Source organism: Auxenochlorella protothecoides (genome assembly GCF_000733215.1).
Source record: "Auxenochlorella protothecoides strain 0710 unplaced genomic scaffold scaffold52, whole genome shotgun sequence".
NCBI lineage: Eukaryota > Viridiplantae > Chlorophyta > Trebouxiophyceae > Chlorellales > Chlorellaceae > Auxenochlorella > Auxenochlorella protothecoides.
This window is the reverse complement of record NW_011934159.1, coordinates 152,012-161,856: the sequence shown is the minus strand read 5'-3', so window position 1 is coordinate 161,856 and position 9,845 is coordinate 152,012. Positions and strand designations below refer to the sequence as shown.

Genomic DNA, 9,845 nt, shown 5'->3' with positions numbered 1-9,845 from the left:
CCCCCCCCCCCAAGGCCAGGCGGTTATCGATTTCGGGGAGGACGAGGGCATCGCCGACGAGGTGGCGGCCGGGGTGCTGCCGGACATGCGCGCCCTGCGCGCCGAGCTGGCGGGCTTCCTGGGCGGCGGGCAGCGCGGCCAGCTGGTGCGGGACGGGGTGCGGGTGGCCTTGGTGGGGCCCCCCAACGCGGGCAAGAGCTCGCTCCTGAACGCACTGGCGGGCAGGGACGCGGCCATCGTGTCCCCCTTCCCCGGGACGACGCGCGACGTCATGGAGCTGGAGCTGGAGCTCGGGGGCCAGCGGGTGGGTGGGCACAGGGGGGGCCTGGCAGCTGAATGTGATCATGTATCCATGTGGCATGTCGTGGCCAAGGTCCTCAGGAGGATGCCCCATGTCCCAGGACAATCCCCTCTCCCCCATCTCAACACCCCAACACCCCAGGTGATCCTGGCCGACTGCGCCGGGATCAGGGAGACCGAGGACCCTGTGGAGGCCGAGGGCGTGCGCCGGGCGAGGGCCACCCTGGCCACCGCACACATCGTGATCCAGCTCCGGGATGCGCAGGCGGTCTGGGCCAGTGACGATGCCGCCGCCACCCAGGCTGGGGACCTGGGCGGCGACTCGACGCCTGGCGAATTGTCAGAGGCCCAGCTGACCCTGTCGGTCTGGAACAAGGCAGACCTTCTGGCAGAGGGCCAGGGTCCCCGGGGCCAGGGCTTCGGCATGCCAGCAGACCTTGCGCCACGGGACAGAGGGCCCCCCTCGACCGCGCCGCTGCTCATCTCCTGCGAGACGGGGGAGGGCCTGGACGACCTGACCCAGCTGCTGGGGCGGGCAGTGGAGGACATCCTGGCCCAGGGCGGCGATCCCGAGGCCGCCGCCCTGGTCACGCGCGCGAGACACGCCGCCGCGCTTTCCCGGTGCGTCGCCGCGCTGGAGCGGTACGAGGGCGTGTGGGCAGCGCTGGAGCTGGCGGCCGAGGAGCTGCGGGGGGCCACCCGCGCCCTGGGGGCCATCAGCGGGGTGGTGGACACCGAGGAGGTGCTGGACTCTGTGTTCTCAGAGTTCTGCATCGGCAAATGAAAGGGGTGCATGCAGGCGGCGGTGGAGTCGTGGGAGTGATGGGGACGCCGTCACCCAATCCGTGCCTCCCTTCGTCATAAGCATACTCCTGCAGGGGCCCTACGCTCTGTCTGCTGAAAATCAACTTGAATGTACAGCGCTGGTACACGCCAGACGGAAGCTCATGACGCCCAGTGGCGGCTATCCCTGTGCACAACTGCTGCAGTCTTCGCACACCAGCCGGAGGGCCAATGTCGGCGTTGGAACAGGGGAGCATGAGGATGTGGTCCCCCTGTGGCTCAGCTTGACACCCAGGCAGGGTCAGGGAGGGGCACCTGTGCAAGAGTGCAAGGGGGTGCATGGGTGCAGTGCTGAGGCTGGTGCTCTTTACGCGAGTATCTTGGTATCCAATCTACCGAGTTGGCAAGCTTGGTTCAAGTATTATGACGAGACACATGGCCCTCGACCCATCGCACCTGGTCTACAAAGTAGGCCACTGCCTGATTCTGGCAGCTGGAGATGGTCGTGTTGAAGTCCACAACGGCAGGCTGGCGGCTGGTGGAAACCACACGCAGGTAACCCGTCTCCGAATCCACCTGCAGAAGGAGAAGGAGCAAGGAGAAGGGTGCACCTACACAGATACCAAAACCATGTCGGCAAGTGCGGTGTAATGTCTCATCCATATTTCCTGCAAGCCTGCATACACAGGGAGATCGGCCGTGTGGCTGCATTCGTGGAAAGGAGGGATATCACACCCAGGTCCCAGCAAAGCCATCGCCCGATGTCTGCCATGCGCTCCTGCACCACACACCAGCAGTGGCTGTCCCTGTACCGTAGGGAGCGGGGCCAGGTAGGTCAGGCCTGCCAAGGCCCGCTGCGTCTGTGCTGCCCCAGGGACAATGGTATACTGGAGGGTCTCGTTGAGAGCGTCCCGAGAACCTGCATCCAGCAGCTGATCCTGGCTCCATCCAAGGGCAGTCAGCAGGTTTGACCATGCGGCGTTTGTTGGAACAAAAGCCGTGCCCTTGAAGGCCGGGTCACTCAGAGTGCTGCAAGTGACAGAGGTGTAGGAGGTCAGCTGGTGGCAAGCTGGAGGGATGGTACATGGTCCGAGACCCTTACACGCACCCACGAGTATGTGCACTGTGCACGGCGTGGAGTCCATGACAGGCCAGGCTTGCTGGCTCATCACTATGAACACTGTTCCGGTTTACCCGCAGCACCCAGATGGCCAACTCACTTGCGAACACCATCCAGCTGCATTGCCGACGTGTAGATGGAGGCATTAACCTGCTGAGATATCGCGTAGAGGAGACTGCATTCAGCGATGGCTGTGGAGCTGACGGGAAGGGGAGCCACTGCCGGGGGTGGGTCGCTGCTGGCGGTCGGAGCCGGCGCACTCGTCGTCGGGACTGGTGCCGCCGCGGTCGGGATTGGGGCAGGAGGAGGACCAGAATCACCACCAAATATGTCGCCCAAGTTGGCCCACCACTGTGCCTGGGCCGGTGCAGGGTAAAACGCGAGAAACGCTACGAGTACGAGGAGGGAGGAGGCCCTGCGGCCTCGAGCATACAGTCCCATCATACGACAGAGAGACCTTGCAATCTGCTTTTAAAGGGGATATACACTCATCTGGACTCATTACAGCACCACACGTTGCCCAGGACAATGGTCGCGGAAGCTGGATCCCCTATTCCATGGACATTTATTGGCCGAGACGACGTACGCGGGGGTGGCGCGCCGGGCAGCTCCGTTCATAGTCCATGCTCGATCTTTCTTCTTATCGCCTCGCGGGTCGCGCGCGCCGAAACCCCTTCCAAAAAATATCTAAACATCCCACATGCACCTCTGAGCCGACGCTCAAGTAATTCGATTACTCACTTGCAGCGCACTTGAATTCCCCAAATCGCACGGCCCTCCACGACGATGCCTTCCGTAGTTTCGCAGGCCGCAAGTAGTCGGTGCCTTCAAACCTCATCCTTCTGCGCTCCTCCCTCTGTGCGGCGTGCCATAAGGGTGAGTGTTGGTAGTTCTGTGTGCTGGGAGGAAAGGTAGTGGGGCTGGCGCTTGCCGGCTTCGAACCTTACACGTGCTGGGGTTTTCCTATGTGCCAGCAAATTCGCTGGGGCTGTGCTGCCTGTTCCCTCTGACAGTTCAACTCTTGCCATTCGTCCCGAACTTCCCCACTCCACAATCCTTCTTCCGACCATGTTGCTTTCATCCTACGAGTAAAAATTTACGTGGCGACCATCTCGTGACGTTGCTTTCAGTACTCACACACACAGGCGGGGCCCAGCCGGCTCGTGCCACCATCTCGCCACTCCTTGTCTTGCCGCGCTGTGGCCGCACCCGAAGCCCCTGCCACTACATCACAGCCCCGCATCGCAAATGACATCTCGGAGCTCATCGGTGCGTAGGGATGTGGGGGTACTGCATAGTGAGGGGATGGTGTGGAGGAGGATCTGAACGGGGCTTGGGAGGTGAGCGCACCCTTGAGGTTTGTCCCCAGCTCAAGCTGGTGATTTCGGGGTCCTAAGGGCACCTGGATGCGGCAGCTCTCTCTCTCTTGCACAAATCTTAGTGAAACCCTCACACTCTCCCTGCAGGCAACACCCCCCTGGTGTACCTGAACAAGGTGACCGAGGGCAATGTGGCCAGGGTGGCAGCCAAGCTGGAGACCATGGAGCCATGCAGTTCTGGTGAGATGCCTGTATGAGGGTTTTTCTTGTGATTCTGTGGGTCGACATGGATGCATGGAGCACGGGTGTGTTCGCAAGGCATAGACGTCCTGCATGTTGCAATTTACATTGGCCTCTGCACCACGTCCATGCAGTCAAGGACCGAATCGGCCTAAGCATGATCAGGGAGGCGGAGAAGGCGGGCAAGATCACGCCGGGGAAGACCACGCTGGTGGAGCCCACGTCTGGAAACACCGGTATTGCACTGGCCTTCATCGCCGCCGCCCGCGGGTACAAGCTCATCCTGACCATGCCCGCCTCCATGTCCCTGGAGCGGCGCATCTTGCTGCGCGCCTTTGGTGCCGAGCTGAAGCTGACCGACCCGGCCAAGGGCATGAAGGGCGCGGTGGCCCTGGCTGAGGAGATCGCCGCAGCCACCCCCAACGCGTTTGTGCTGCAGCAGTTTGAGAACCCCGCCAACCCCAAGATCCACTACGAGACCACGGGGCCCGAGGTCTGGAGGGACACGGCTGGGAAGATCGACTTCTTCGTGGCTGGCGTGGGCACCGGCGGTACCATTACGGGGACCGGCCGCTACCTCAAGGAGCAGAACCCCAACATCAAGGTGTGTCCCAAGGCATGCAACCACTCCAGGATTCCGGAGTGCGAGGACTGCCAGTAGGGGTGGCAGTGTAATCCCCCACTCTGCGTCACCGGCCCACCCCCCACACCCACAACAGTTGATCGCAGTGGAGCCTAAGGAGTCGCCTGTGATCTCTGGCGGCTCCCCTGCCCCTCACAAGATCCAGGGCATTGGGGCAGGGTTCGTACCCAAGAATCTGGACACCTCCATCCTGGACGAGATCATCCAGGTGGGTTTCATGGCTGATGTCCATTGAAAATCATAGATTCCTGTGTGGAGGGAGGGTTTGGATGGGCCAGCTTGCGAATTTGCCCCGCGATATGGCCTTCCCATGCCATCATCTGGCCTTCATGTCCGACCCCTTGCAGGTGAGCAGCGATGACTCTGTAGAGGCTGCTCGCAGGCTGGCTAGTGAGGAGGGGTTGCTGGTGGGAATCTCGTCGGGTGCTGCACTTCTGGCAGCAAATGAGGTGAGTAGGTTTGCAAACAGAGTAAAGAACAGACTCCTTTCTTTGTAGGGCATGGCTTGCACCGTGGTCGGATTGCAGGGGCTTCCTACACACCCCAAGCTCGGCCACTGTTGCGCTCACCAGGTCATCCCTTGTGTGACACATCACACCCTGCTGATCGCACCTGCCACCACCCATTGCAGATTGCACGTCGCCCTGAGAACGAGGGCAAGCTGGTGGTGGTCGTGCTGCCATCCTTTGGGGAGCGCTACCTCTCGTCCGTGCTATTTCAGAAGATCAGGGAGGAGTCTGAGAAGATGTCGTTTTAATCTTGTAGCCTTTGGATAGTTTCGTGCTTGTCTGGGCATGGATGCCCAGGTCCAAGAACCGGTATAGCTGCAAGACGAGGAAGGGATGGGCCTTATAAGAGCGTACCTAGGCAACAGCCCCGTTGCTTGCATGCATTTGGGTCCCCATGCAGTTGTATATCTGGCATGTTGCGTTGAAGTCGTGTCTCCCTCTGATTATGTGACTCTGATCTCCGGGCGCGCTGAATGGCAAAATAAATCCGGAACGCTGCAAGCCTGGTCTAATACACTAAACGAACGCTGTGCAAGTACTTGCTTAAAATCACTATAGAGCACATGCTCCTCCCAGTTAAATGAAAGCTCAGGTTCGCGAGACAATGCGCTCCTAGTAGCGGAGAGACGCAAGGTGTCCCAGCAAGTCTCGACTCCTTCTCCACCTGTCTAGAAGTCGCGAGGCCGTGCTCGATCAGATTACGCTAGATCGACGTTCTGCGTTGAAGTGTCGTAATGGGCCTGGTGGGCAAAGGCTATTCTGGAGAGGCCGTCTCCTCTGTAAGCTTCCGGCGACCCCTTAGGGCATCGAGTCGGGGACATTGACGCTTGTTCTCGAGGAACGCTCAGGCAAAAACGGATAGCCACGGCCGCTGAGGTTCCCAAACAATCCCATTCCCGCATACACAGGAGGAGATCACGTTACTATGGGCTCTCCTCATCGTGGTCATTGTGGTGACCTACCTCATACAGCGTCACAAGCTCAACTGGATACCCCCAGCCAGCTGTGCGATGGTCATCGGCATATTTGCTGGAATACTCAGCAAAGTGATCGGTGAGGAACAGGCTTGCATGCTGCAGATGAGGTGGGGGCTGAATGGCAGAGGCGCGATTGGAGTACCTGGTGCAAACATAGCACGTGGACCCAGCACCCCTACTCAAACCCAGGGGGCTTGCTTAAATGCAAATCGATGCTATGGTTGAAGCCACTGCATGTACAGTGATCATCAACCTTCTCCATCCTTTCCTTCCAGGTCTGGCCAAGCCGCTGCGATTCTCGCCAGAGGTGTTCTTCTACGCCCTGCTCCCCCCCATCGTGTTTGCAGCGGGCTTCACATTGAAGAAGAAGCAGTTTTTCCACAACCTTGGGCCGATCCTCATGTTTGCTGTGAGTTGCAGAGCGATTATTTGTGTGATTCCGAATGCATTGGGAAATGAGTCGAGCTGGTGGTGGGTTGAGGGTGCTGTATGTCCTCTGTATCACCTTTAGAGTTCCTGATCGTGCCCGAGGCGAGCTCCATGCAGTCGGTAGGCTTACTGCCCTGCAATCACAACTTGATCTGGCAGCACCTTTGTTTCACCCAAACCCCACCGTTGCTCGCGGTACAGGTGGTGGGCACCTTCATTTCCGCCCTCGTGTTTGGGTTTGCAACCTACCTGCTGGTGCTCCTGAAGGTGGTCAACATCACGAGCATGGCAGGAGCGCCCCTCGTGGAGTGCCTGATGTATGGTGAGCGCTTGGGGAGATTGTTGGGGGGGCGCCATGTGTTCGGGTGTGGTATCAGTAGGGGTCTGTGGCTCCAGGCAAGTTCATTGGCATGTGGCGTCGGCTTCTTGCACCAGTTCTGCGCAGTTATCTTTAGTTCTATGTGACGATGCGTCTTCATCGTGGATCATCGCAAGCCCCTCTGCGCGACACGTCCACTTGGCTCTTTCTGCTTGCGGGCCTGTTTGCTTGACTCCGGCCCGCTCAGGAACTCAATACCCACGATCAGTTGGTGAAGGGTCGAGCGAGACTCCACCCCGCCCACCCACCCTCACACGCAAACCCCGACCCACCCACCCCCACCCACCCCCTGCAGGCTCGGCCATCTCCTCCATAGACCCGGTGGCCACCCTGGCCGTGCTGACGGACACCGACGTCCCCCCCATGCTGTACAACCTGGTGTTTGGGGAGAGCGTGCTGAACGACGCCGTGGCCATCGTTCTCTTCCGCTCCCTGGCCAAGTTCTATGACACGCCCATGGGCCTGAGCAGCCTGCTAGGCGTGCTGGTCAGCTTCGTGGCCCTGGCCCTGGGCAGCCTGGCCATCGGTGTGGCAGTGGCCCTGGCCGCCGCCTTCCTGCTCAAGCGTCTGGAGCGGCCGGCGGCGGGGCGCAGCCACGTGGATGGTACGCTGTACGAGATCGCCATCGTGGTCATGGGCTCCTACCTCGCCTACCTCCTGGCGGAGCTGGCTGGCATGAGCGGCATCGTCGCCCTCTTCTTCTCAGGTCTAGGCTGCTATTTAACCTTTGCTTTCTGCGGGGGGGAGAGGGTGGCCGGAGGGGGGGCTGGTGGGTACCGCTGCCAGGGGCCGAGTCTGGAGAATGACCCCGGTGTTCCCAGGGGTGTCATTGGCATCACATCCCTTGGTCCAGCGACTCGCATGAGTACCCCTTGCTCAACGATGCTGCCACCCCACAACCCCCGAGCACAACACCGTCCCACCAAGTGATGCGCAGGCGTGTGCCATGCACACTACTCCTACTACAACATCGGCCAGGATGCCCAGATCACCCTTCGCAAGCTGTCGGAGTTCCTGGCCTTTGCCTGCGAGATGTTTGTCATGGCCTACCTGGGCCTCCAGGTCGCAACGATGCATCACAAGTTCGACCTGGGCCTCTTCGTGACGGGCGTCCCCCTGGCAGTCTTCTCCCGCGCCGCCAACGTCTTTCCCTGCTCCTTCATCCTCAACCAGGGTGAGCAAATAGGGGAAGGGTTGGGGGGGGGGGGGGGCCGAGGGGGGTCTGGTCCTGGTGGCTCATGTTTAACAAAGGGTCTCTCCCCGTGCACAGCATGCATGCATGGCCACCCTGGCGAGTGCTTTCTCTGGACCACACACGAACACCCCTCAGGGCCCCCCCTCTCCTCCCACGCAGGCCTGCAGCACCGCATGCCCCGCAACCTGCAGCTCATGCTCTGGGCGGTGGGCTTGCGGGGCGCCGTCGCTTACGGCCTGGTGGTGAACCTCCCACGCAGCGACGCGCCCGGGGAGACGGGCGTCCCCGCCATCGAGACCGCCACGCTCTTCATCGTGGTCGTGTCCACCCTGGTCATGGGGTCTGCCACAGGTAGGAGCATGCAGCCGATTTGGTGGTATGGGGTTGGGTGGTGGGTGTGGAGTCTGGACCCCACGCTCCGCGTGTGCATCCTTCCATGCACTCATGCGTCTGACGACTTGGCAATGTATGGGGCCCCTCACCGGCAGCGCCCATATGGGTTGTCGTACACCGCTCAGTGTAGCACTCCCCTCCAGCCCAGAGCGCCCCACAACAGCTCCTGACGGCCTCTCCCCACTTGCCAGGTCCACTGCTGACGGCCCTGGACCTCGTGAACAAGGACGACGCCCAGCTGCACCAAATGTCCCTGGCCGAGGATGGGCTGGCCAGTCCCATGCATGGCGGCCCGGAGCTGGGCCGGTTTGAGGTCACCATCCGCTCGTGGACGCATGAGAAGTTCAAGGTGCATGGTGACCTTGTTGTGGGAAGGTGAATGCTCGGCCCCCAGGTGCTGGCTGTGGGAATCCGGAGCGTTTATGACGGGCAGGCAAGCGGCACCCCGGCCCCACTGATCCCCTGGTGCAGGAGCTGGATGAGCTCATCCTGAAGCCGCTGTTTGGGGGAAACAGTAACCGAACGGAGGACTGGGTCCAGGACGCCACCATCAGGTAGGATGCAGCGTGCGGAGTGCGATGTGCCGATCGTGAGATCAGGTGTGCATGGCCGGCTGGTGACGCGGATCCCATGCTCGGAGTTTCATCCTCTTGGAGCCTCGCCGTGCATGGTTGAAGTGCCATCGCGTGCCAGGCGTCTCAGCTCCCAATTCCATGGGTTCTCAGATCGTCTGGTCTAAGTTGGGACGGCGGGGATGATTCAAGGAGACCCAGCCTGGATTCTCTGCACCGCCTGCCCCACCCCTTCCAGACACCAGTCGCCACCGAAATGAGTGAGTAGGGAGGGGGGGGGGGGGGGGTCTAAGGGCAGGTCTGTTCAGTCTGCTGTGTGTTGCTGGTGCATCCTCCGCCAAAGAATGCTGATTATGAACAGGAAGTCTACATTGTTGCCCTGCTTCACATGCCTCCCTCATCTTCAAGCATGTGCAGGGGCTCTGGTGCCTTGACACCCCCACAGAGAGTGACTAGCCCAGAACATGTCAGGGGCGGGAATGATGGCACAGAGGCAGCAGAGGCCGAGGAGCATGGAGGCCTCGTGGCGGTTGCTGCAGCACTTGCACCGCCACATGACAGCCAGAAAGCCCCCTCCACCCCCAATGGCCACACTTGAGACAGGATGTGAATGGTCTCATTTTGTAGTTGCGTCCCTGGGAAGGAGGGGAGCACGTGGAATGCATTCCTGCAGTCGCACTTGCAGACTTTCCCCCACGACTAATCAATGCAGCTGCGCAGCGGTGGCCTTTGGACGTTGAGCTTGTCAACAACAGCACTCACCAATATAGAAGAATGGATTTCGACAGGCTCACCCTTTGAGATGTTCCCACCGGATCTTTTCCCTTCTCCCACACTTGCATCATCCAGACGAGAGGGCTTACTCATGCAGCCCTTTTGCATGTTCCTCCTGACCGGCATTCCAAGCTTGAAGATCATGCAGCACCTTGCTGCCTGGGTGGGACTCTGTGTGCCTGCTCGCCCCAGCAATGGAGCCTTGATACATG

At 60.5% G+C, this 9,845-nt stretch overlaps 3 protein-coding genes across 3 annotated transcripts in view; all 3 read left to right on the top strand.

Annotated features, from left to right (window-relative positions):
* F751_4409 (tRNA modification GTPase GTPBP3, mitochondrial) overlaps positions 1-1,084 on the top strand; it is a gene marked incomplete at both ends in the record, with an annotated part of 2,764 nt that extends 1,680 nt beyond the window's left edge. The window contains 2 exons of the mRNA XM_011398098.1: positions 20-304; positions 443-1,084. Of these exons, the coding sequence (XP_011396400.1) occupies positions 20-304; positions 443-1,084 (927 nt within the window). The remainder of the gene's footprint in view (positions 1-19; positions 305-442) is intronic.
* A 1,905-nt stretch (positions 1,085-2,989) lies between these two features.
* Positions 2,990-5,162, top strand: F751_4408 (Cysteine synthase, chloroplastic/chromoplastic; the record flags this gene model as incomplete). Its single annotated transcript, XM_011398097.1, has 7 exons — positions 2,990-2,998; positions 3,439-3,472; positions 3,670-3,762; positions 3,897-4,366; positions 4,482-4,613; positions 4,753-4,854; positions 5,037-5,162. 7 exons carry the CDS (start codon positions 2,990-2,992, stop codon positions 5,160-5,162), a joined length of 966 nt encoding a protein of 321 aa, XP_011396399.1.
* Positions 5,163-5,924: 762 nt separating this feature from the next.
* On the top strand, positions 5,925-8,845 carry F751_4407 (Sodium/hydrogen exchanger 9; the record flags this gene model as incomplete). The annotated part of the gene is made up of 8 exons (XM_011398096.1): positions 5,925-5,967; positions 6,167-6,300; positions 6,522-6,642; positions 6,995-7,405; positions 7,637-7,873; positions 8,054-8,245; positions 8,479-8,636; positions 8,759-8,845. 8 exons carry the CDS (start codon positions 5,925-5,927, stop codon positions 8,843-8,845), a joined length of 1,383 nt encoding a protein of 460 aa, XP_011396398.1.
* Between the last annotated feature and the right edge of the window lie 1,000 nt (positions 8,846-9,845).